The sequence below is a fragment of the Pongo abelii genome, chromosome 9 (genome assembly GCF_028885655.2).
Source record: "Pongo abelii isolate AG06213 chromosome 9, NHGRI_mPonAbe1-v2.0_pri, whole genome shotgun sequence".
Classification (NCBI taxonomy): Eukaryota; Metazoa; Chordata; class Mammalia; order Primates; family Hominidae; genus Pongo; species Pongo abelii.
In genome coordinates this window covers 40,990,848-41,018,551 of record NC_071994.2, presented here as the reverse complement: position 1 = coordinate 41,018,551, position 27,704 = coordinate 40,990,848, and the positions used below count along the sequence as shown (strand labels likewise).

Genomic DNA, 27,704 nt, shown 5'->3' with positions numbered 1-27,704 from the left:
AAATTACCTCCCAAAGCCACTGTACACAGGTAACCACAGTCACAGTTTAATGTATGTATCCCTTCTTATTCTTTCCCATTTATCTAATATAGATAAATAAATACAGTAGGGGAGATTGCAAATAAGTCATAGTACAGCCATTTTACAACTTATTTTTTCACTTAAGGATATATAATAATATCTCACCATATCAGTACATATAGAACCACCTCATTTTTTACTAGCTCCATAAGATTGTAAAATTATGTTATACAAGTTTTCTTAGGATTTGTGTTCAATTTTTCAATGTTACACATAGTATGACAACAAACATCAGTTAATCCATCTTTCTGGCTTTGTGCACGTATACTGATAAGAGAGATTCCCAGAAGTGAGATTACTGAGTTAGAGTGAATATGTATTTTAAGTTTTTAAATTTCTACCAAATTGCTCTCCAACCAAGACTGGTCACTCATGTTATTATCTGCATTATGACTTTGTGAAAGGTCAGGTTGAAGAAGATTTGATAATAAACATATTATTATCCCAATTAAAGGACTTGAAAACTGCTTTTAAAAAAAAAAAAAAAGAAAAGGGTTCAGTTCGATCTTCTCATTTTACAGAGACAGAAATTAAGAAAAAGTGAACTCTTCATAGTTATCCAATTAGATGGTTATGAATCACTTTTATTCCGAACCGATTCATTAGCTCTCTACAAGGCAAAAAAAAAAAAAAAAAAAAAGTAATATTCCACGTAAACAACTTTGGTCCTAATAAAGACATTTTATTGTAGGTTGTCTTTCAGCATTGATAATGCATGATTCAATCTGATTTAGATGTCTTTATTCATTGAGTCAGTATATGATTGCAGGCAACTTTGAAAAGTCTCAGCTTTTCATTCAAACGACTTCTGACTTTGGCTGGCCTTCCTTCCCAAAACTCATTCAAGATGACATGTAGCTCCTTTGATGATATTGGCACCCAGATCTGTTAACTTATTTAAGGAACTTTAATCAGATTAGCATGGGGTTTTTCCACTGAGACAGAAGAGAGACCTAATGTTTGTCTTACTCATAAATCCTGATAAAAGAGGGTTTTCAGAGGAATAGCAAATTTGATAAGTGATATTCAACAAGTAGTCTGGAGAGACTTTCTCAGAAACCAATATTTTAATGAAATATTTCAATTCACTTTTATGTTTCTAAAGATGAACTAGTCTTATGTAACCACTTTCAGAGTTCTTTATTAAATTATATTTATTTTTTCATACAAGAGTTGAATCATTTGGCCAGATATAAATCCTGATATAGAAAGTAGCATTTTGAAATTGATATAGTTATACCCAGTAAACAAGCTCCTCAACTGCATTTAGTATGTAGGGCTCGCTCATTATGGAGTTGAAAATATATTTTGTTTCAAATACTCCATTGATAGCTCTTCACTGGTTTATTGGTTTCTCTTTTATGTTCCGCCAACCAGCTGTAGGTGTGGGCTAAGAATTTGTCTTTCTCCCTGCACTTTATTCTTCCTATTCTTTTTTTTTTTTTTTTTTTTAAGACAGAGTCTCGCTTCTCGCTGTCGCCCAGGCTGGAGTGCAGTGGCGCGATCTCGGCTCACTGCAAGCTCTGCCTCCCAGGTTCAGGCCATTCTCCTGCCTCAGCCTCCGGAGTAGCTGGGACTACAAGCGCCCGCCACCAAGCCCGGATAATTTTTTTTTTTTTTTTTTTTTGTATTTTTGGTAGAGACGGGGTTTCACTGTGTTAGCCAGGATGGTCTCGATCTCCTGATCTCATGATCAGCCCGCCACGGCCTCCCAAAATGCTGGGATTATAGGCATGAGCCACTGCTCCTGGCCTATTCTTCCTATTCTTGTCTTTCAAGAACTTAATCCTTATATAGATTCAGCCTTCACCTTTGCATAATATCCCAATCTATATCTCCTAACCTTACCTCTCTCCAAGGCTCCTGAACGCATGGATAGAATTGTCCCAAACTCAAGGACAGGTATGGTGGCTCACACCTATAATCTCAGCACTTTGGGAGGCTGACCAGTCTGGGCAATATAGGGAGACCTCGTCTCTACAAAAAATAAAAAATTAGACAGGTGCAGTGGTGTGCACCTGTGGTCCCAGCTACTTGGGAGGCTGAGGTGGGAGGATCACTGAAGCCTTGGAGGTTGAGGCTGCAGTGAGCCCTGATTGTGCCACCACGCTCCAGCCTGGATGACAGAGTGAGACCCTGTCTCTAAAAAAAAGAAAACATGTGTTTTAAAAAACAGAATTGCCCCCAAAATCAGTATGTCTGAAATGGGGCTATCACATCTCATACCAGCATGACCTTCTTCCCTGCCTTCCTAACTTTGTCAATGGAAAACATGTGTCAGGTCTCCTAAGTATGAAATATTATGAAATATGATCGCCTTCTATCTCTGTCTCTATTCTTTACTTCCTAGCCAACTGGGTAATTTTGAGGTTTCTTTTGTAATGTTACCCATATATTCCATTTACAATGCCACAACCTTTATTGAAGCTTCAGTCTACTTTTTAAAATTCCCATATAATCTATGGGGCCTTAAACTATGACTTTTTTTTTTACAACATTCTACACATAAATGTTAGATTAATCTTCCCAAAATGTACTTTTAATAAATAGGGTCGGCTGGGTGTGGTGGCTCATGCCTGTAATCCCAGCACTTTGGGAGGCCGAGGCAGGCGGATCACGAGGTCAGGAGTTTGAGACCAGCCTGGCCAACATAGTAAAATCCCGCCTCTACTAAAAATACAAAAATTAGCCAGGCGTGGTGGCGTATATCTCTATTCCCAGCTACTCCGGAAGATGAGGCAGGAGAATCGCTTGAACCCTGGAGGCGGAGGTTGCAGTAAGCTAAGGTTACGTCATTGCACTCCAGCCTGGGCAACAAGAGCAAAACTCTGTCTCAAAATAAATAAGTAAAGGGTCTCTTTTTTAATGTCCTCCAGATGTAGTTAATAATTTAATGAGGGGCTGGGTGCTGTGACTCACGCCTGTAATCCCAGCACTTTGGGAGGCTGAGGCAGGTGGATCACCTGAGGTCAGGAGTTCGAGACCAGCCTAGCCAATATGGTGAAATGTCTCTACTAAAAATTTAAATGTCTCTACTAAAACTACAAAAATTAGCCAGACATGGTGGCACACGCCTGTAGTCCCAGCTACTCAGGAGGCTGAGGCAGGAGAATCACTTGAATCTAGGAGGTGGAGGTTGCAGTGAGCCGAGATGGCATCTCTAGCCTAGGCAACAAGAGCGAAACTCCATCTCTAAATAATAATAATAATAATAATAATAATAATAATAACAACAATTTAATGAAAAAGACAAAATTATTTAGTTTTGTTGGCCATCACATGATTGAATTGCACTATGTGTTTTCAGCTTTCTTATAATTATGCCTTTTCTGCATTTGTCTAGGGTTCTGTCAACAGGCTTCTCTAACCCCATTTTCCTCTCTTTCATCTCACAAAGTCTTTGTCTGTTCTGATTTTACACTTCACTCATTATTTCTCACACCTGAAGTTACCTTGTAATTTCCTTGGTCTACCCAAATCCTTCTACTTTTGGAGTTCAGCTTGCTTTCCATCTTTAACTGAAGATATTTAGTTCAAATTTATTATGGCTTTTCTGAACATCTGGTCTTAGTCTCCTCAAAATCATTTTATCTGTTTTATCATGTTGATGGCACAATTGGCTAATCTAAATATCTTTCTGCAAAGACACAAAAGTGTTAGACAAGAAAAAACAATGAAGAGACCTGAATTCAAGTTTTCTCTCTGTGACTTCCAAGCTGCACATCTCCTAATAAGCCCCTTACACATACTGGGTCTCAGTTTGCTTATCTGTGAAATAAGGATTGGATTAGATAGTCCTCAAGGTTTCTTTCAGTTTACATTCCATAAACTGATATTTAAGGCGATTTCATACAATTTAGTATAGAATGCACTCAACCGTTATAAAATACACTCTACTATTATAAATGAAGTAGACTGTACATCATTATTCATTTATCTGGCAAGCAAGTTTATACTCCTATAAAAGTATTTAAGCGGATATTTTACAGAATTTTTTTTTCTATTATTACATAAAACTAATTTTGTTCAATTGGCAGGCTACTTAAAAGGTGAGGTTAACTATATCACATATCAATTGAATAAGCTTAGGCAACTTATATTAAAATGAAAACAAAACCTTGTTAATACAAGGAACTTTGTCAAACATTTGGGAACAGGGAAAAGGATACAGAAATGAATTCAAAGATACGGTATCCACCATTAAGGAACTGATTGTCTAATGAGGGAGGCATAGAAATAAAGGAATTACTATGTTTATGGGCAGAAAAAGTTGTTGATTGCTAATGAACCAGGATCTATCCCAGGGATTTAACATGCACAAAAGCTAAACAGCCTATGCACATTTTCATTTTTACAACATTTCAAGGTAGTTCTTATTATTATTTCTATTTTGCACGAGAAAGAAAAACTGAGGTCAGAGATTTTAATCTCCCCAAGTTCATATAGTTAGAGTGATGGGAATGTAGTCTCCACTACATTTTACTAGGTATCATTTCAGGATTGCATACATTTCCATAGAAAGGGTTTTTTAATAGGAATGATTGTTCCTAAGTGGAGGTGTCACTTAAAAAGTTGTCTTTCTAAGAGTTGAATCATAAGAGTAGACTTTCCATTGACTTGTTAGATAAAGAAGGCATTCTAGACACAGACAACAGGCTGAGCAGAGGTTGGAAAGGATAGGTTATGCTCAATAATTCTGGTGATTTAGCATGCCTACGAAAAAGATCAGAGTGAGCAAAGGAAAAGGTACAGCCTCCGAGTTGGGGTGGACAGAATATTAGAAGAGTGTGTTACCCACCCTAGGAAAATGTAATTGGAAAATCTGTCCATTCTAAGCTGTTTCAAAGATGACAGCTAAATCAGCTTGCATAACAGTGAATAGAACCTACCCACCTGCTTAGTTTCTAATGCAATTTACTGAAAATTGTACCTTCCTACACACTTCTTCAGAACTAATTTGACCTATATCAGATAGTAGTTCTACTGCAGCTATAGTCAACATGAAAAGCTCTTCTTTTCCATGATAATTTTCTACTCTCTTTCTGGTCTACTGAGTTTCTGAGCAATTTTTATTTTGCTCTTTTGTTCTCTCTCACAGGCCTGCAAAAGTTGTGCTTGTCTCATCGTGGGCTTGAGAAGAGTGTGTGGGCTGCCAAAGGCAAATATAATGAAGGTGAGTCTTGGGGATGGTGTTTCAAGAGCTCCTACCAACTCTGTTCTTCAATATAATGTGGTAGCAACTCCAGAGCCTTTATGGGGTGTGAAAATTTAACACAAATTTAGTCTTATGTTAATAATTACTATATGTGACATTTAGCTCATCATACACTTTGCAAAGCATATTCACATGTGTAATTTATTTTTATCCTAAGCTTCTAATAAAAATGCATTTACTTATAAATGTCTCATACAAGAGCTCACATACAAAAACATTTGCACCATTTAAGAAAGTATTTACATTCCAAAATAACTTTGCAATCTCAGTAAGCATTAATAAATTAATCAGCAAAAGACCCTACACAAATCATTTGATATATACATACTTACATTACCTGCTTTTAAAAAAGGTAATGTAGATTTTATATGATAATCATTTATATATATGCACAGATAGCTACATATATAAAATAGCAAACAGCCATAAAATCCCTGAATAGTTAGCAATAAACCAACCTATAATAAATGAAATCAGATAAATGCAAAATGTACTTAGCAGTCAACTTCTTTTTGAGGCCCACTTTTCAAGAGAGACAGCAATTCTATTGGTTAACCAATTGATTGGTTATTGGTTAACTGAGTTAATCAATTACATTATCAGGGTTAGACAGAGAATAGATCACTCAGAAGGTAGCTATTCACATGAGAAAACATAAAATAGAGAGTTAAACATTGGCCATACTTGTAGGAGAATTTTTTCATAGAAGAGTTTACTTTAGTCCAAGAGTTCCTTCTGTCTGAACACCAAATTGAGAGGTGTACATTGGACTACCACAGCCTAATGCTATTAACTTTTTAAATCGTATGACTGACTCACCTTGCCTTGATTCTGGAGTCAGCATAAATCTCTGGTTTCATTGTTTTCTAGTCAGCACCCATGTGTGTGTTGTGTGAATATGTGTGTTTTGGAAATGTGTGTGCTACATAGACACTGTTACTGCCAGTCCCCACAGCAGTACTATTTTTCATGACATAAGAATAATTTTATTAGTATTATATTGGTATTATAGTATATTCTGTGAACTTGTTTACCATGAGTCTACCTTAGGAAAGGCTTCTGCTTCCTTCTGCCAAAGTCAGATTTCTGAGACGGTAACTGAAGATCAATCTCTCACCATACACACAGTAAAAGCCACTTGGGATGCCTCCAAGTAACTAGTAAACTAGATTTTCTCTGGCATAAACTTTGCTATTATTTTTTTCTTTACTATTTTATCCCTCATTGCTTTGCCTCTAAATGGCCTTCTCATATTAAATAATATGTACAGGTAATTATCAGAAGTTTCTTCATACTCAAAGAAAGGTGGTTTATGGAATGGAAATTAGAAAGGAGAAATGGGGAATCAATGAAGTGAGTAAAAACAGATTAGGGGATAACATGAAGGACAATGAGAATATTCAAAGAAATTGGTATTTATGAAATTATTCTTATGTGTCAGGTACTGTATTTGGTTCATTGACTAAGTCTATTGTGTGGATTTATTGACTCTTCCCAACAACTCTGAGGCCAGTGCTACAACTAGGATTAGACGAATGAGGACTAGACATGTGAAGTAATGAGTAACTAGTGTTCTAGCTACTTCTGCCCTCATGAAGGCCTGAACGGGACTTGAACCCACATCTGTCTCCTGAAGAGACAGAGCTCTTCATGATTCACAGATATTGGCATAAGCCTTGAAACTAGTGAAATATAGAATTCCCACTGACTATGAAATTTAGGATTAGAATTGTTAGAAAGCAGTATTTTTACGTTGTCTCCAGACCCGTTCTAGAAAACGTATACTCACAGGACAGGTCACCCAACTTCTGTGTGTAGGTGAAGATATTACTAAAGAGGAGAAGGATAAGTTGCTAGGCAGCTCTAAGTTGATTTTTCAAAAACAATTCACAGTTTTACAGAGGTCCTTAGTTTTATTGAAAGCCCATGACTGCTGTGTACAGCAGAGCACCAATTATCTCCTGTACTCTGATATGTCTTTCTGTCTTAATTTAAGCCAAAATTTTAACCGTAGGGAGATTCACATGAGTTTTCTGGGGAATTGGTCCATAATTCCCTCTTAACTGATTAAAAGCCTTCTCTTATTTTTTTTTAAACTTTTTATTATGCTTTAGTTCTAGGGTACATGTGCACAACGTGCAGGTTTGTTAAATACGTATACATGTGCCATGTTGGTGTGCTGCACCCATTAACTGGTCATTTACATTAGGTATATCTCCTAATGCTATCCCTCCCCCCTCCCCCCACCCCACAACAGGCCCCAGTGTGTGATGTTCCCCACCCTGTGTCCAAGTATTCTCACAATTCCCACCTATAAGTGAGAACATGCAGTGTTTGGTTTTCTGTCCTTGCGATAGTTTGCTCAGAATGATGGTTTCCAGCTTCATCCATGTCCCTACAAAGGACATGAACTCATCCTTTTTTATGGATGCATTGTATTCCATGGTGTATATGTGCCACATTTTCTTCATCCAGTCTATCATTGATGGACATTTGGGTTGGTTTCAAGTCTTTGCTATTGTGAATAGTGCTGAAATAAACATGTGTTTGCATGTGTCTTTATAGCAGCATGATTTATAATCCTTTGGGTATATACCCAGTAATGGAATTGCTGGGTCAAATGATATTTCCAGTTCTGGATCCTTGAGGAATCGCCATATTGTCTTCCACAATGGTTGCACTAGTTTACAGTCCCACCAATAGTGTAAAAGTGTTCCTTCTCCACATCCTCTCCAGCACCTGTTGTTTCCTGACTTTTTAATGATCGCCATTCTAACTGGTGTGAGATGGTATCTCATTATGGGTTTGATTTGCATTTCTCTGATGGTCGGTGATGGTGAGCATTTTTTCATGTGTCTGTTGGCTGCATAAATGTCTTGTTTTGAGAAGTGTCTGTTCATATCATTCACCCACTTTTTGATGGGGTTGATTTTTTCTTGTACATTTGTTTAAGTTATTTGTAGATTCTGGATATTAGCCCTGTGTCAGATAGGTAGATTGTAAAAATCTCCCATTCTGTAGGTTGCCTGTTCACTCTGATGGTAGTTTCTTTTGCTGTGCAGAAGCTCTTTAGTTTAATTAGATCCCATTTGTCAATTTTGAAAGCCTTCTTTTAGCACAGGTATTATTTTCATGAACATGGTAAATAATTAAATATCATGTAAATATACTATTCCATCATTTGCTTTGGAAATTGTTTAAATGAATTCCAAATTCTTCAGAGAGTGTGTACTTTAATCTTTATTGTTTCAAATCAGTTGTTCCTATTGCTGTTTCGTTCTTATAATGCAACCTAGAAAGATCAAATCTTCGCACAAGTCATTTTATTCCTTGGATAAAAGGTGAGTACCTAGCATATCGATGCAAAATATATTTTGTACCTAGCATATCAGTACAAAATATGTTCAATAGAGTGTCTTCTTTTCTTAGGACATGTGTCCATTCATTTATTCATTTATTGCACCATTCTTGTGAATCTTTTTTGTAACAGACACTGAGCAAAGTGTGAGAGTACATGAAAAGGCTCTGAAAAGAACATTGGATTCAAAATTAGAAGAATCAATGTTGAATTAGGTGCAGTAACGTAATTTCTTACAGTCTCTTAATTTTTATTAGAAAAATACAGGTGATAGGCCAGACATGGTGGCTCACGCCTGTAATCCCAGCACTTTGGGAGGCTGAGGCAGGTAGATCATGAGGTCAAGAATTTGAGACCATCCTGGCCAACATGGTGAAACCCTGTCTCCACTAAAAATACAAAAAAATTAGCTGGGCGTGGTGGTGCGTGCCTATAGTCCCTGCTACTTGGGAGGCGGAGGCAGGAAAATTGCTTGAATCCAGGAGGCAGAGGTTGCAGTGAGCTGAGCTCATGCCATTGCACTCCAGCCTGGTGATGAAGCAAGACTCTGTCTCAAAAAAAAAAAAAAAAAAAAAAAAAAAAAGAAAAGAAAAGAAAGAAAAATACAGGTGATAATACATAGTTCACAAATGTAGATTATGTGTAAGTACTGGAAGAGTTACTGCATTGGAAAACAATTTGTTAAATGCTATATAAATGTATGCTTTTTGTGATTACATTATAACAAAAAGTCTTAATATTTAAATGAAATTAAATATTATAATATAATATAATAAAAAGAGGGTACCTAAAAAAGAAAGAGAGACAGAAGTGAGCACGACTGCCATGGTTTTTCTCAACACAAAAAGTTCAGTAGAAGAAAAATGCATAAGTGCTTATAATAAAAGGCAATATATGTTTGTCCATAGAGAGAAATACAGTGTTGTGGGCCCACAATGGAGAGAGAGTTTAATTTCAATGTGGCAAATTCAGTAAGGCCTTATCAAGAGAGTAGCCTTTATACCAGGCCTTGAAATGGAAATTGCTCACTAGCATGCCGTGTGTTCCCTCTTATAAGACAGCTGAGAAGAGGGGTTATAGAGCTATTACTGCATGGCAATCATCTTCCTGGACTTTTGAGTCAGATGATCTGCATTCAAATCTTAGTTATGCATTTTCCAACTGCATGATTTTATGTATGTTACTTAATTCAACTGATTCCCAATTTCCTCATTTATAAATTTGTGATAACATTACTGATCTTATGAAGATAGTATTAGGATTGAGATAAGTGCTTAGCATACTAAAAATCTTATAAAATTAAATATTAAATAATTAAATAATTTAATTAATTAAATATTTATTTGATAATTAAATATTAAATCTTATTAAAATTAAATATTAGTTGCCATTATTCTACTCATTAATGCTTTTTCATTGTAAATGGGGCAATATACAAAATTCCTGTGGCCAAAAATGGATTGGCGAGTATGCTGTGGAGAGATGTGAGGCAGTGCCCTATGATTATAAGTGAGAAAGGCAAGTTAGCCAACCTTCCCCTTCTTCTTTTTCTTTCTTTGTCTTCTTCTGTATATTAGTTTCTAGAACTCAGTTTGTCTGGAGCCTCTTGCTGTCATCCCACTCTGTTGGGCAAAGATGTTGGTCCTTCCTCTCTTTGAGACCCCAGGGTCTCAGGGCTCAGGAAACATAATAAATATGTGAAATAAATGATAAATTGATCCAAGTCATATTAGTAATGACTTAGTAGGTTTTTCTCTTATCTCTATTTTCAACAAGAGTTGTTCAGTAAATGTGAGTCAAAGAAGCAAGATATAAAGACTTTATCTGGGTAATCTAATCAACCTCCCAAACTGAAAATCATGCTCCATTAATATAGACCCTTCACCATCATCATCAAGCCATTCAGCATTGTATAGTTATGTGTAGTTGATAAGTTATATTCTGTTATTGCTGAGTTTAATCCCAATAGTTTTATGAGTAAATATTATTGTTTTTATTTTACATGTAATATTTATTTTCTTTCCATAAATCCTAGGTAGGTATATATTATGTATATTCTCAGAAAAAAAAAAAACAGCTGTAGATGATTACATCCATGTATGGCATTCAGATAAAGAGCAATTCATCTTGTTTTCTATCAGTCCAAAAATATCTGTGTATTACCTATCATTACCTAATTATCAGTCCATAAAAATCCACTTCGGGTGAGCAGCTCAGAGTCCATCCTCTTTTTCTAGACTCCAGTGATTTCCCCTCAATTCTCCTCAGTTTTTCTAATCTTCTGCTCTCCACCTTGTTTCTGGCAGCACTCTGAAAGTCTCTGCTGCAAGTTGCTGGGGGGAGATTTACCTGAAGCTCAGAATATCTAATACTTTCAGGGTCTAGGCAGAACATGTGGGTGAATTAGGCAGGCAGTCCATGCTATCTCTTGGAGAAGAATAAATATATTTAACCCTCAACTTTAGGAGAAGTATAATGAACTAGAGATAAAATTAGAAAGAATTGACTGTTCAGTTCCACTTGATCGTTGACAAGTGGGAATGAAGTTTCACTTTTAAGAGATATTCTCTTTTTTTTTTCAAGAGAAATTGCAAATCTGGACCTATCTATCTGTCTGTCTGTCTGTCTATATGTCTATCTATCTATCTATCTATCTATGTATCTATCTATCTATCTATCTATCTACCTGTCTACCTACCTAGCTAGCTATCTAGCTAGCTAGCTATCTCACTTTAGAATATTGGAGATGCTTTTGAATCCTTTAAAGAAATATTCTGTAGACCAAATAAGACAACCCAAAAGCCAGATTTTTCTCATGTTCATCAACTTAAAACCACTGTCTTATAATCTTAAAATGTTTGATAGAGGGAAAGATAAACAAAACATAGCCCTATTCATATTGACTCTACCTCATAGAGTAATTAATTAATTATGCAAATTATGTCTCCACTCTTTTACTAAAGACCTTTCCTCTCCACTGGGGTTGAGGGTGAGAACAGAAGGGGTAAATAGGAAATAGAATTATCTCCTGCTACACACAAATGAGGTATCTGTGTGTGGCTGCGTATTTACCCTAGATGTGGTCTGCATAGTTCCTAGTTATTGTGGGATCTGGCCAGCAGCCCTCAATGCAACAGGGCTCTTTCTTTGTTCCCAGGCAGATCTGCAGGTCAAGAAATAAAAGACACACACAAGATAGTGAAAGCTGGGTCCAGCAGGGTCACCTCCTTCTGGTCCTGAGATGCCACCAATGCACTGGATATACCAGCATTTATTATTAAGTTTAGTGAGGGCAGGGGTAGGTTAGTGAGGGATTTAGGGTTGTTTGATTATGAGGTGAGATGGTCACATGGGATGAAGTAATCCTTTAACATATCATTGGTATGCAGAAGTACAGTGTACAGAGATAAGAATTTACAATATAGTGTGTGCATCAGCAATTTCTAACAGATCCTTAAACCAGAAACACAGTCTATCCATAAGCTATTTTTAGTAAGACACTAATCAGTAGTAATAATTGCAGCAAAAGCTGGTTGCAAACAATCAATAGAAGCAGGATGTGAAACTAGACAACTGGTTAGACCACAAATTCTCAGAAGGGAGTATGTCTTAACCCTAAAGAGACCTACAAGAGCCGTGGCAAGATAAGGGCGTTTATAGCCCTATCTTATCCGTATGAACAGGTGCCCCCTCATGTGTCCATTTATAGGCTCTCCACAAGGGTCACATTCCATTCCCAGAGCTATGAACATCTGCTTTTCTGGGATAGAAATCTTGGTGATGTGAAATCTCCCTGACTGCATGTCCGTTCATAGGCTCTGTGCATGGGGAAGCACATCCCACACTGTTGGTTCATTCTGGCAGCCCAACCTTGCATTGTCTTTACACAATCCTGCATGCAACTTTGTATTTACAATAATCAGGAGCATTTCATCTTTTATTCCATAGCAATAGTTTCAGGGGGTCCCCCTACACCTAGTTGGCCAGAGACAATCCTTATTTATGCCTGTGGTCCCATTCAGTGTAATAACTAATAGCAATTCCTTTCATGTTCAAAGGTATGCCTGTTAGAAATTATAAGGTAACACTAGTTCTGGGTAGCACAACTGTCTTAGCTAGTCTCAGTGTGAAATAACATGGATGCAGAGGGACAGGTAAAAAATTGCCAGGTGCTATATGAGATAAATTGTTTACAGAGTTCAGACTCAAGGTCAGGTTCACCAACTCAGAATGCTTTCTACAATCCAGGCTGTTTTAAAATGTATATTAAGAGCTGGCAGAAACTATCATCAGAGTGAATAGGAAACCTACAGAACGGGAGAAAATTTTTGCAATCTATCCATCTGACAAAGGGCTAATATCCAGGATCTATAAGGAACTTAAATAAATTTACAAGAAAAAAAAAACATCAAAAAGTTGGCAAAGGATATGAACAGACACTTCTCAAAAGAAGACATTTATGCGGCCAACAAACATGAAAAAAGCTCATCATCACTGGTCATTACAGAAATGCAAATCAAAACCACAATGAGGTACCATCTCATGTCAGTCAGAATGGCGATCATTAAACAGTCAGGAAACAACAGATGCTGGAGAGGATGTGGAGAAATAGGAACGCTTTTACACTGTTGGTAGGGGTATAAATTAGTTCAACCATTGTGGAAGACAGTGTGGAGATTCCTCAAGGATCTAGAACCAGAAATACCATTTGACCCAGCAATCCCATTACTGGGTATATACCCAAAGGATTATAAATCATGTGACTATAAAGACACATGCACACGTATGTTTATTGCAGCACTGTTCACAATAGCAGAGACTTGGAACCAACCCAAATGCCCATCAGTGATAGACTGGACAAAGAAAATGTGGCAGATATACACCATTGAATACCATGCATCCATAAAAAAGGATGAGTTCATGTCCTTTGCAGGCACATGGATGAAGCTGGAAACCATCATTCTCAGCAAACTAACACAAGAACAGAAAACCAAACACCACATGTTCTCACTCATAAGTGGGAGTTGAACAATGAGAACACATGGACACAGGGAGAGGAGCATCACACACCAGGGCCTGTCAGGGAGTTGGGGGCTAGGGGAGGGATAGTATTAGGAGAAATACCTAATGTAGATGACAGGTTGATGGGTGCCGCAAACCACCGCAGCACGTGTATAACTATGTAACAAACCTGCATGTTCTGCACATGTACCCCAGAACTTAAAGTATAATTAAAAATGTATATTAAGCCTAAGAGTCCTATTTTACAGATATTAGAACCAAGGCTGAGAGAAATACGATGTACTCAGGCACATTCCATAGCAATTAACAGAATGCAATTTTAACTAAGGTCTTCTGAGGTCATGGCTGCATACTTTCTCAGCTGCATCCATGTTTGGAAACCAAAGACTAAGCATTATGCTGTACAGAACAATCACCACCCAAAAGGTACAATTTGGTGATGCATCTGTTAAAAGAAATAGAAACTTAGAATAGGACTAATCGGTAGGGAGACACGAGTGACAGCATAAAAGAATCAGAGAACAATTCATGGTTCTATATAATTAAGTGCTAAATTATTTAGTAAGGATAAAGAAGTTTGGAAGAGACTTTGTGTGGGCTGGTGTATTCAGAGGAGAGATGACACATCAACTGGTCCTTGGAGAACTTGTATGATGTGCATCAGGTGGAGAACGTTCCAAAAAGAGGAAACAAAAGGAGGTATTTTGGATTATTTTTATGAGGCACATATAGAAGTATATTTTGACCCAAGTTGAGGGTTCCTACTGAGGAATATGGATAAATCTGGTGGATAAATTATGTTGGGCTAAATATATAAGAATTTGTTTTAATGTTTAGTTTTGTTTTACCCATACATATACATATTTTACACAAGTATGTATATGTGGCAATATATCTTCTTTTGAATATATAGTTGTTTCCTTCCCCTAGCCCTTTGTATTTTTTTTCTGAGACAGGGTCTCACTCTGTTGCCCAGGCTGGAGTGGAATGGCAGGGCCACAGCTCACTGTAGCCTCAACCTCCCAGGCTCACATAACCCTCCTACCTCAGCCTCCAACGTAGCTGGAACTACAGGTGTGTGCCACTATTTCCAGATAACATTATTAGTATTGTTATCCTTATTATTATTTTGTAGAGACAGGGTCTTTCTATGATGCCAGGGATAGTCTAGAACTTCTGGACTCAAGTGATCCTCCCACTTCGGCCTCCCAAAATGCTAGGATTACAGGCATGAGCCACTGCACGTGGCTTTTTCCCTTTTTTGACTCCCCTTTTTCCCTCTCTTCTTCCATCCTCCCATCTTAACCTGTCCACCCAAGTTAATAACCTAGTATGTAACTTTCTATATGTTTTCTACCTCCTCAAGTAATTGGATAGACTTCATGGTAGGATAAACCATCATTAACTACATTGTTGGGTATTAATTTTGTCTCCATTGTTTTGCTACCAAGAAAAATGACTCAATAAACACCTTGACATATGGGTCATTACTTATGGCTGCTTTGTTTGTATGGCATAGACATCCAGGAGATGGATTATTGGTTAACATTGTCTCTAACACTTTATAGCGCCAAATCAACGTATGATAAAATGCCTTTGTTAACATATCCTATAAAAATAGGTATCATGGCTCCTTTTCATTTTTGCTAATGAGGAAAGCTTTTAAAGATACCTTGTTATTTTAACTTATATTTCTATGACTTCCAGAGAAAAAAATTTTACCACCTTAAATTATTTTATTTTTTATTAGAATTTGACAATGTTTTTAAAACACTTTATTGTTAAAAAATATTTCTTTCTATTTTATTTTTATCCATCAATGTACAATCAAGGCAGCAGAATGAGAACGATTTTAAGTATTGTAGAAGAAGGGCTTCATTTTAGGACTAAGAACTTACCCAGTTGTAAGATTTGTGAGACAATGAGAATCCAAAAGAGAAAGCAGGAGGATCAGAGAAATGTCACGAACCAGCCCTTCTTAAACACTGGTGTGGCAGACAAATCAGAGCTTCCAGGGAATCTGGAGTGAGATGATGATGCAGTGCTGATGGGGCAGCCTATGAACAAGCTATTGACTCTCTACCTCCTGCTGGGCTGGAGTTCCTGTAGAGAAGAAGAGCTGGACACAGTGCTAGGAAGAACAAGTTCTAGCTAGAATCTATCTTCTTCTCTCATGTTATTAGTGTTATTCTCTAACCACTCCTAAACAAAATGACCTTCATAGGTCTGCTGCATACCTTCAGCTTCCCAAGTCTTGCGCAAATTCTCTTTTGATCAGCTGTAACCTGAAACCACAAAGGGAAGGAGATTCTGGAGAACATAGAGTTTAGCAAAGTTGACACAGAACAGATATGACAAAACACACAACCAATTTTCATAAATGTCCACAAACTACAAAGATGTTGTATGCTCTTAAAACCTCTGTTAAATGAAGTTAGCAGAATGTAGAAAGTAATCTAGATCTTTGTTTACTTTTTACTACACTCTTTTAAAAATTTTTGATGTATATATTGTTTCCCATTGTATCTGCAATTTATTAATTTCTTGGCTGTCTAATAGTTTACTTTTATGTTAAATGCTGTATGGTTTGGTGCATAAAATATATGATGTTATATCTTATTTATAAATTACACTCCTACCTTTACATAATGTTTCTGTTTAACATTTTAGTTCTTCTAACGTGAAATTTTACCTTGATTGATATTAATATTACCAGTCCTGATTACTGTTTTGTTTGCATTTACCTGGAATCACTTTGCCCACTGCTTTATTATCTTGCCTTAAATATTTTTATTTCTACCAATGTACATATCTTTATTTAATCTAATTTAATCTCTGTATTTTAGTAGAAAACAATGCATCTGTTTATATTTTGAGTAGTGGCTGATATGCTTGATTGGATTCATTCCATCTTGCTTTGCACTTTTTACTTCTTTCTCATTGATGACCACATGTTTTCCTTTTCCTTATTGTTCCTGGTTTGATCAGGATGCAATATATTTCATTCGTTTTCTCCTTGGACAATGTACTGTTCTTTTCTCATTCATTACATATTACTTTTATTTTCTTTGTTCTCATAATCAAATGATTTAAATAAAACTATTTTGTCATCAAGATGCATGCTTCTATTTCCCTCCTACTTGATCCCTCCCCAATAAAAGGAAATCTTGAGTATTTTAACTTTTTACTTTTTCTTTCTTATCCCTCATCCCCTTGATAGACTTCTGTAACATTTTTACATCCCCTACTCCCAACCACCTGGATTTGCTGAGAGAATTGACAACAAACTGGAATCTATTTAACGGTGTTTTTTCTTTTCAGTATCTTTTTTGGCTCTTATATTAAGTTCCCCTGGAAAGTGTATTATTAATCCCTTGCACTGAGACAAATAAATAGATACAATTTTGATATTAGTATATTTTATTCATAAACCTTGGAGTCTGTCTTCTGATTTGTTTTTTGACTAGATTTTTTTCTCATCTATTTTAATAAAACAAGTTCTATAAGCTATATATTCCTCAAATTATTACAAATTCTCAAATGTCTTCCTACACTCAAGAATAAATTATGTCTCATCTAGCCATGTGATTCTGGGATGTAGTCATCTTTTATCAGCAACCTAAAGAAGCTATTCTAGCTTCCAGCATGGCAAATAAGAAGTCCTATGTCAATCTCCTTCCTGTTTCCCTTCGTCAATATTTTATTAGTTTCACTTGCAGTCCCTATAAAATTCCTTAGTGGTCAGAAATTTTACAAGATATGTCAGGATAAGTGTCTTTTCTTAACCTTCTAGTCTATTTCAAGGAAGCTTTATCTTTATTTCTAAGAAATTTTCTTCTATCATTGTTTAATTATTGCTACACTTGCAGTGTTTATTCTTCTTGCTTTTCATAGCATTTTCATTACTCCAACAACAGTGCTCATGTTCCATTCCTCAAGCTTTTTTATATTTCGTCATATCATTTCTTCTTATAATGTTACTTGTCTGTGTGATGATTCTTACTTTTGATCCTCTAGATCACTCATTTGGTTCTAACTATGAATCTTTCCTTCAGTTTATGTACCGTATTTTTTTAGCTGCAAAACCATGGTATTTAGCTCCAGAAAATCTTCTTATTACTTGCACTTGAATATAATTGAAGACCTGATTTCTTACTAATCTACTTATTTTTAAGAACAGCTTTAAATTTATAAAAACATTGAGTGAATAATATAGAGAATTTCCATATACCCCTCCCCCTGCACAATTTCCTTTATTATTAACATCTTAATATTTGTATGTTTGTTACAGCTGATGAACCAGTATTCATACGTTATTATCAACTAAAGCCTATAGCTGATTCATATTTTCTTCATTATCACCTCATCTCTTTTCTGTTCCGGGATCTCATCTTGGTTAGTCCATTACATGCAGTTGCCATGTCTCTTTAGGCTCCTCTTGACTTGACAGTTTCTCAGACTTTCTTGGTTTTTGATGACATAGACAGTTTTAAGGATTATTGGTCAGGTATATTATAGCATACTCCTCTAATAGTATTTCTTATGGTTAGAAAGGAATTATCAGTTTTGGGGAGGTACACAGAAAGAATGTGCCATTTTCACCACATCATATGAAAGGTACATATTATCAATTAGATTTATGGCTGTTGATGTTGACCTTAGTCACCTAGCTGAAGTAATGTTTATCAGGTTTCTCTACCGTAAAGGTAGTGTTCTTCCCCTTTTCCATACTGTACTCATAAGAGGGAAGTCACTGTACTCAGCTCACACTAAGGAATAGGGAGTTATGCTTCTCCTCTTTTAGGGTAGAGTGGTTACGTCATTTATTTGGAATTGTTCTGCATGGGACATTTGTCTTTTCTTCCCCATTTATTTAGTCAATTACTTATGTCATTATGGGCTCATGGATATATATTTTATACTTTAGGTTACAATACAATATTACTTCATTTATTTTGGTGCCAAAATTTTCTCATCTGTGACCACCGAGACCTCTTTCCATTGGTTTCTGTGACCCCTTTGACTGCCTTCATCAATATGTGTGTGTGTTTTTTTTAACCACTTTCTTACTCTCTGGGACTTCAAGATGCTCGAGGCTCAACTGGGATGTCCCCTGCCCTAGACCCGAAGTCAACTATTTATCCAAAGAACCCTGGGTCCTTTTACTGGAGAAAGGTATCAGAAACTAAAATATGGGGTGCTAGGTGCTATTAGGGTCTTGTTTCTTTTAGGTTCTCTTAAGTACATTTTAAAAAACTATTTAAGGCTGAATGTCTGCTTTGGCAGTTTTGTTTTACTGTGTATGCATTTTGATCTGTCTGATTTCCCTATTTCTGACCACTGGAATCCTTTGGATGGATTTTCCCCCAGACTTACTGGGATCGTGGGCTTACTGTGGTTGAATATTAAGTGGCTGGATAAACTGCTTGGGGTGGGTGAATGTAAAGGAGCATCTTTTCTTATGGGTCTGTGATTCAAGAGACATTGGTCCTTGTTTAAGAATCTATATTAGCCATTTCAAAACACGTGGGCTTCCTGTGCTCTCCTAGCCTCAGAGGAAGTACAGACTCAACGTGGCTGCAGAACCAACACTTGAACACGAGAGAATCAAGAATAGAAGAAAATCACTTCCAGAATTAAGGAGTAAGGACCTAAAACAATTTCTCTTCCATTAAAGCAAAGAAAATACTGGCAAAAATTGACAAATTAATTCTTAGAATTCCGGAAATCAATCCAAAGCTTTCAACAATTCAATGTGTTTATTTAGGAAAAAAAAGCTGAATTGTGGTAATAATACCCTTTGTGCCATTTTAATTTCCCATATTCCCACCTCCATCTTACCAGCTCTGTGATACTCTTGAAAACCAGTAGACTTACAAACACAGTAGCTGTGAAAACCAGCTGCCTAGCAGCACATGCTCCATCTCTAGAGAAATGTCATTATTTGACTTATCTGTTAAAGCCACATTCACAAGGTTTATGTTTATCTGATCTGACTCAGAACTTGGTAGATAAGAAAAGCTTAAATAGTTAAGAGTATTTGTCAAAAACAATCAGAGGCAATATTTAACATCACAGCTGACTGAGGTGGCAATAGCAATTGAGGTAAATAAGAGGCTGACTGAAAAATGTAAAAGAAAAATCTGGCAATGAGCTGTTCATAGGTAACTTTGAAAAGTTTTGACATATTTTTGGACATCTAAATAACCACATATATTTGTGGAGCTGGGCATATGCCCAGAAAAGACCCTATCTCTCACTTCAGCTGACCTTGAGACTGTGCAAGCTGGAAATGAAGGTGTAGGCAAAGTTGTACATTGCCTGCCAGGTGTACCCCCAAAATACACACTGAGACCCTCAGCAAGAAGTGGAAGATTTAATTGTATCACAACATTTAAGGAAATCTCTATCAAATTAGCTGACTACCAAGAAATTGAAAGACACACCAATGACTGGACAACACAAAGAATATACACTTTTAAAAATGAGCCCAAGCCAAAATTAGTTATTAAATAAACACTCATCAACAAAGGCAACAACCAAAATCTGTATTAGCCAATATTTTCTAGAGAAATTGAACCAATTAGATGTACGTATAGAGAACACTTTATTTTAAGGGATTGGCTCACATGGGGGCTGGTAAGCCAAAATTTTGCAGTGCCAGCCAGTAGGCTGGGAACCCAAGGAAGAGCTGATGTTTCAATCTTGAGTCCAAAGGCAGTCTGGAAACATGTAACAACAAAAATACACAAAATACTAATATTACCATTAGGTACTCCTAATCAGATATTTATGTGAGGCAAGTTTCTGGGTGATAATGTATTAAATACCTTAAGAAAATGTTTTAGTGAAATGAATAGGTATAATTAAATTGATTGGTTGCTCCTGATTGCACTGAACCCGTGGGAAAGGAAAAGGATGGGCTCAAGGATTCAATTTCCTGGTAACAAAATCTAATTTGGGAACTGGAAAATGTAGTCACCAGAGTTAACATGCAAACTTTCCTGAAAGGGACCATATGCAAACCCTTGTTTTTATTGTGCAAAATGTAATGCTATAAAATTTTTTCCAAATGTTCCACCATTGTTTTACAATAAAACACCACGAATACGGAAGACTTGATGCTTCAAACACTTAGGGCTTATGTCACCATTTGCTATCTGTTCCTAATGTAATTACAAAGATGTGCAGGGTATTTTTTTGGCATAAAACTTGCAATAACTAAAAATATATATCCTAGCTGAATTTTGCACATAGATTCCAGTGTATATTTGTTAACTATACTGAAAAGAAAATACGCAGGTTTCTCCTGTTACTTAGAGAAAGTATAGTAAGGAAGTAAGAATAATTTTATTTGATATAAAATATGTTTTACTGAATATTTTCCAAGGCAACATTATATGATTGACTATTCAGTGATATTAAATATGGATTATTTAGATTTACTTTAATGAATCTAAAGACTATAGTTGGAAGATTAATTATTGATACATAAATGGTTTCAAGTCATCAATATTTATTTTCATAAGTAAATTAAATACTTCAAAAATCTTTTCATCCTAAGACTTGTTTTGTCAAACTATTTGTCCCTTCATTATACCACAAGTTTGATTTCAAACCCCATTCAAGTTCAGATTGCTACAAAGCTTCTATCTGTATATTTGAATCAGTGAGGATTTCCTTTACTATTTTCACTATTTTCCTTTAGAGGGGATAAAGGAATAACTCCTGGTCAAACCAGTCATAAAGATTATACTTCTGAAGCCGGAGTGCGTGAAATTCTCTTCCAGCAAAGCCTAGAATATGAGGAGATGGAATGACCTTTAGAGAACATCTAAGTTATCAGTCTTATTACAGGTTAGAGACCTAGATCCAAGGAGGCAAACTTATTTTCCCACAGTTAGACAGAATGCTAGGACACAGAGTCTATGATCTAGAATCCCAAAGCAATGCACTCTTTCCACATATCTCTGCTAAGTCAAGAAGAGGCCCTCCATGACCAAGTGCTGACATTTTTCAATTTCAAATCTGTGTTATTATTGGATTAAAATGGCATATAAAACCATTTCCTATCAAGTAATTTAAACATAGTTATCATTTTTCCCTTTTTACATTTATTTTTATAACATAAATAATGCATATTTGATGGTTAGAATGACCACATAACTTACTGTCCAAACCAGCACACTTTTTAAAAGTTTGAGGCTATTAATAATTACACTGAGATAAAAGGCAACCCGGAACATAAAGCCACTCTGTGAATGAATGGACAATAAAATTAAGATATCAGTAAGCAAAATGAAAAAATAAAACTTTTCACCCCATCTCCTCCATCTAGACTTAGCTATATTTTGAATTTCATCATTATGGATGTATCTATGCACATACTTTTTTGCCAAAAGGATCAATATTATTTTGCAGTCTGCTTTTATCAATAAATAATGTATTAGAATCATTTTTCTCAGTAAATAACTATTCATGCACACTTAATGTTTGAATGATTGCTTAGCATTGTGTTGTTACTCTTATAACCGGCCTGGTCATGTTCAAATAGAGACCACACTGTTCACTCAATTAGTCACCCTAGCTTCTGGGGGTCAAGCATATATTATCTCTGGAAAGTAAATATATAACTACAAAGTTACCTCCATTTCCATCTTTCTACAAACAAACACCTAAACAACCAAAAAGACACAGGCCTTGACCAGTCAGGCAGAGGCCAAGCTATCAGAAGAGACATCAGCAACAAGTAACTAGTACAATCACACCCAGGATACTTGCTGAGTATCAGCTTTGATCAAAAGCATGGCAATTCACCAAAATAAGGTAAAGTTGTTGATATTACCAGAGTATCAGTTTAAGAGCTTATAAAGTTGGGCAGAGCCTGGCAAATAAATCAACGATTATTACGTTCTTATGTTTTCAAACCAGTACAGCAAGATGAGTCTTTATGAAATTATCTGCCTAGAAGAAATAAAGTCATGAAGTTATGCAAATCTACAGACTTGTACGTAAATTTCAAAGGGCAATTAGCACACTGAAATTTGTTTGACTGTCTTATTACTAGATTACTTTCACAAATAATAAAGAGTAGTTGAGGATTATGGAAAGCCATTCATTCAGCAAATATTTATTTGCTCAGCTTTTATGTGTCAATCATCTTTTTGGCACCATGACAAATAGAAAAGTGAGTCAACCTGAGGTCTATTTTAAAGGATTTCTTCTTGACTGGTAGAAAAGTATGCGCCTACTTTCAAAAGCATACATGTATAATGCATGGTAGAAACATTATGAAAATGCCATTAAGTGATGTTATTCATGCTCGATGGAAATCAGAGAAGGCTAAATCTATATCTAACTGGCTTTGTACTCAGTAGATGTAGATGTGGATAAAATATATCTTCATACAAGAAATGTCATTGCTCCCTGAAGGAGTTTTAGGACAATCATTCCCAGTGGAGAAAACAGCAGCAGCAGCAGCAAAAGCAGACCAATAAGGAAGAAAGCAATATAGGATTAAAAGAGTTTGTAAAAGAGTCTTTGAAACAATATTGGAAAGTGCTGCAAGAAAATATGGAGCTCCTTGAATGGTATAGCAGTGAACATGGACTTGATGATTTTTGTCTAAATAAATTATGTTTATTTTTAATAACATTATTGAAGTATAATTGATATACAAAGAACTGCACATATTTAATGTATGATGAGTTTGAACATATGCAAACACCTGTCATGCAATCACTACAATCAAGGCAACAAACATATCCAAAGGATGTATGGGACAAGGTAGCTGATGACAGATTAAACAACATGGATTTAATCCTATAGGCAACTTGAAATAATTATTAAGATTTTCAGCAGGGGTCTAAGATATGAACTGCTGTTTAACCCATCATCACCTCCTTTGTCCCGCACATCTCCCTTCTCTTGATGCTGTCTTCTCACACAAATCATTTTGTGTTCCTGTCTCTTCAAAATGCCATGTGCTCCAAGCACTTGAGAATTAATTTTTTTTAAATTCTGTTTTGTAAGACTTCTTAAGGCTGGACTCAGAGAAGGTTGAGGCTGCTGATTTTCCTCCATGACTTTATCTTAGACACACCCATCAGTAGTACTACTTCTGAATGCTACTCAGAGCATATAGCCTGGATATCAGCAGAATGAATCTACTTAATTCTGCTGTTATACTGTCACATATGGCCAGAAACCATAGGCTTTTAGGGAGAAAATTGTTAAATTTCACTCCATTTTTCCTGTTATGATAGTATATGACTTTTTTACAGAGCTGGTTTGTGTCTTTAATACACGGAGAGAAACTAGAAGCAGGAAAGTACTGCTTTTCCATTTCTGTTACCATTTAGGCAATGAGAAGTATCATTGACAATTCCAATTTTAATTAAGGCAGTGATTCATGACCCAAAGAGGCAGAAACAGGACTCTCTCAGTCCCTTTGACAGAGCACAATACAGAGAAACTCACAATTGGTTGAGCTGAGGGACCTATTTTGAAATTCAAAGGAATAAAAAGTTTCCCAGTGATGTAAACATCAGAGTTTCTTACCTCTCTGGGGAGCAAATGTTAGCAGGGGGGTTGCAAAGTTAATTACTTAAGGAGGACAGGAGACAGGTTGTGAGTTGTGGGGAGCAAGAGCAGCAGAAACATGAAGGGGAACGAAACCCTAGGTCCAAAGAGAAAAAAGAGAAAAATTGAAGTTGTAGCAAGACAGGTATATGGGGAAGAGGTTGAAGATCTATGCATGTAATAAAGATAAAATCAACACATATCATTGATAAAGTATGAAAATGATAAAAATATATGAAAGTTTAAAAAATATTACCCTTAACTCAACTTGCAAGCATGATTACTCCAGACATTTTTGCATGTTTATTTCCAGGCTTTTTTTTTTCTACTTTGGAAAACAGAGTCAAGACTGTACTGTGTATTATATATTAATCATGCCCCCTCACTAAACATTATATAAAATACACATTTCACATGTCATTAAAATTTGGAGAAAAATGTTTGAAACTAAAAATAGTAGGAAAAAGCAACTCAACATAGTTCATAGTTAGCTTAGCTTTCCTTAATGAGGCTACTTACTATCCATTCTTAAACAGTCCACAATGGACATGTCAGTCCATCAAAATGCTTCCTTTTACCCCACCACAGAATTTTTATTTTGAGTTAAAAAAGAGGGCTTTTGCTCAAACTCCTCTTTCTACACTTCCAAAACGTACTTTCTTTCTTTACACACACACACACACACACACACACACACACACACAGAGGAATCTTTTTCTCTTTGCACTGCCTTTCTATAAAGCAGATGGTGCTTCAAGTTTCCTCGGCCCCTCACAAAGCTGTTCCTCTAGCAACCTCCCCTAAAAGACTGATTTTAAAACAAGCAAAGATGTTCTTTGAATCCCCTGCTAGTCAATCTGGCAGTCCAACCTAAAATGTTTCTAATTTTAAGAAAAGTAATTAACTTTATGACAAGATAGTTTAATCATAGCTGCACCAAGGAGGTTAGGGTGCAAGGGTGTTAGAAATAATAACAAACATTCTTTCCTTGGAAAAAAATCCAATGAGGTTCAAAATCTCAACTCATTTCTAGTTCTAGCAGATACATATTTGCCTCCTGCTGGGTTTTGGATCAGGGAGTAGGTTGGAGAAAATTAGGGATCAACAGAAAAAGATCTTAGGAAGGTAAAGGTGATGCCGCCTGTGCCTGGAAGTGTGGAGTAGAGGGACTTTAATTCTTTATTTTATTTTATTTTTTTTTTGAAACGGAGTCTCGCTCTGTTTTCCAGGCTGGAGTGCAGTGGTGTGATCTAGGCTCACCGCAAACTCCGCCTCCCGGGTTCAAGCCATTCTCCTGCCTCAGCCTCCGGAGTAGCTGGAACTACAGGCGCCTGCCACCAAGCCCGGCGAGGGGACTTTAATTCTTTTAACTAGTCCTGCTGACCAGGGATTGAATTAAAGTTTAAATTTCAAAAATATTTCTGATTCTAAAACCAGTGATTTAAAAGGGTTTTAAAAATTTAAATGAGATCTACAGGGGTCATAACTGACTAGTATGTATTGGGTGTTAGTTTTCTGCCATTCTTAAATTCGTTGTCTAATCCTCACGTAGGAGAATTGGGTTGCATTAGAATCAATGAGTTGGTTCACATCAGAATGATCTGTAAGTTGAGTTCTATCAGATTTTAACTCTGGATGAACAAAATAAAAAAAAAAAAATCCTCGAGCAAGTCATTTATTCTTCTTGGTTTCAGTGCCCTCATCTATACAATATCTGTATTAAAAGCCCTTATGGAGACAGTCTCTGAACTGTGTTTTAGATCTTCATTTGGAGGTGAACTCAAACTGAGTTCACTGTCTGTAACCAAGTATTTCTTCAATGCCTGCATACTGAGCTCTTATTGAATGCTCAGCATTTCTTTCTGGAAAGACCATTATGATACATTAAAGAAGGTAGCACATTGTTTGCTATTCCTCCCACTGAGAGTAGAATCCAATTGCGCTTTTAGCTTCAGATGACTTTAAGACCAGTTACTGAACAATCAAGAGAGACTCTGAGAGATAACCGCCTGACTGAATCTAGCCCACCTGTAAAATCCATAAGTAATAATAATAATAAATTTTAGTTTACAGCTTAGTTTCAGGGTAATTTGTTATGCATCCATAAATAATTGGAGCATCTCTTTGTTCAAAGCTATATTCCCCTCATTCTTTTGTATCCTGCACCACAGATGAATCAAACAGCATACAATAATAACTCAATATTTTTGAGGTATCAAAAGTTTGGAAATTCCTTCATATTTTTCATCTGCTTTTATTTGGATTATTCACCTGATTCTGAGTTGATTCCATAAAACTTCAAAACTCAGGAAGCAACGGATTCTCGCGATGTGTCTGTTCAATAACATCTTACATCTTCCAGGAAGAACTTAGGGCTTTGAATCAGGGAGCAGAGATAGATGGAGGAAAGGAGATCCTACTGAAAAATGTGTTCAACTAGCTTCTGGTCCTATTTTGGCCACTGCAGTTTGGCCTTTCAAAAGTTACTTCAAAGTGGGAGCTGAATGATGAGAACACATGGACACAATGGGGGAACAACACACACTGGGGCCTGTTGGAGAGGGAGGGAGAGCATTAAGAAGAATAGCTAATGGATGCTGGGCTCAATACCTGGGTGATGGGGCGATCTGTGCAGCAAACCACCATGGCATACGTTTACCTATGTAACAAACCTGCACATCCTGCACATGTACCCCGAACTTAAAATAAGTGGTGAAGAAAATAAATAAATAATACAATAAAACTTCTCAAACTAAACAAAAAGAGTTACTTCACTTCTTTGGGTATCAGGTGCCTTCTGTTTCAAATAAGGTGTTGATTTATGTGGTCTTGAGAAATCGTTGTTGCTCTGATCTTAAGTTTCTTTTTATAATATTAGAATCATATTTTACCTACATTATAGGGCTTTTATGAAGATTAAATCGAGCATCGAGGGTAGTGTTTTTTCAGCCCCTGTGACTAAGTAGGTTATAAATGGTCCTCAGTCATCATCATAAATGATTCAAGGCCTGAATGGCAGAAGAGGAAAACTCAAGTGAAAAGTGCTAGACATAGAACACAGCTTACCTAATAAAACATGCTACTGGCTAAGCTGGGGTGGCTTTCTGCCCCCTCCCCCACTTAAATTTAAGAAAGAAAAACAGAAACGTCTCTGCATCTGCCACTGCATACCCTCTCAGAGCACAGACCAACTTTGCCCTTCCTTAAAAGTCCCAGGGTTTACCTACCAACTTTTAGGAAATAAATAACCAGCCTCAAAGCTTGGCAAAGAGGGCATCAGTAGCAGCTCTAGAGGTTTGCTCCGATTTATATCTCCTCCTCCAGCAAAGTCTTCTGCTCCCACTCCCAGCCAACCCCGCTCAACGCCCACCCCTCACTGCGGCATTGGACGCGCGGGGGATGCGGGGTTGTTCCCCGAGTAGCCGCTAAGGGGAGCCGGACGCTAGA

At 36.5% G+C, this 27,704-nt stretch overlaps 1 protein-coding gene and 1 long non-coding RNA gene across 6 annotated transcripts in view; one reads left to right on the top strand and one right to left on the bottom strand.

The window, feature by feature from the left end:
- ANO3 (anoctamin 3) overlaps window positions 1-27,704 on the top strand; it is a 469,771-nt gene that overhangs the window by 115,081 nt on the left and 326,986 nt on the right. For 2 of the 4 annotated variants that reach the window (XM_063728504.1, XM_024255829.3), the window contains exon 2: window positions 5,180-5,254. The exons of the other annotated variants lie outside the window; for them this stretch is intronic. In XM_063728504.1, the coding sequence (XP_063584574.1) occupies window positions 5,180-5,254 (75 nt within the window). The remainder of the gene's footprint in view (window positions 1-5,179; window positions 5,255-27,704) is intronic. 4 annotated transcript variants of the gene reach the window in all.
- LOC129048658 (uncharacterized) lies at window positions 804-27,697 on the bottom strand. 2 transcript variants are annotated; one of them, XR_008511179.1, is made up of 5 exons: window positions 27,485-27,697; window positions 15,914-15,961; window positions 15,575-15,779; window positions 3,534-3,718; window positions 804-973 (listed from the first exon to the last, which is right to left on the bottom strand). It is a non-coding gene; the product is annotated as an uncharacterized LOC129048658 (long non-coding RNA). The 2 variants fall into 2 exon arrangements; XR_008511180.2 differs by lacking the exon at window positions 27,485-27,697 and adding an exon at window positions 18,039-18,133.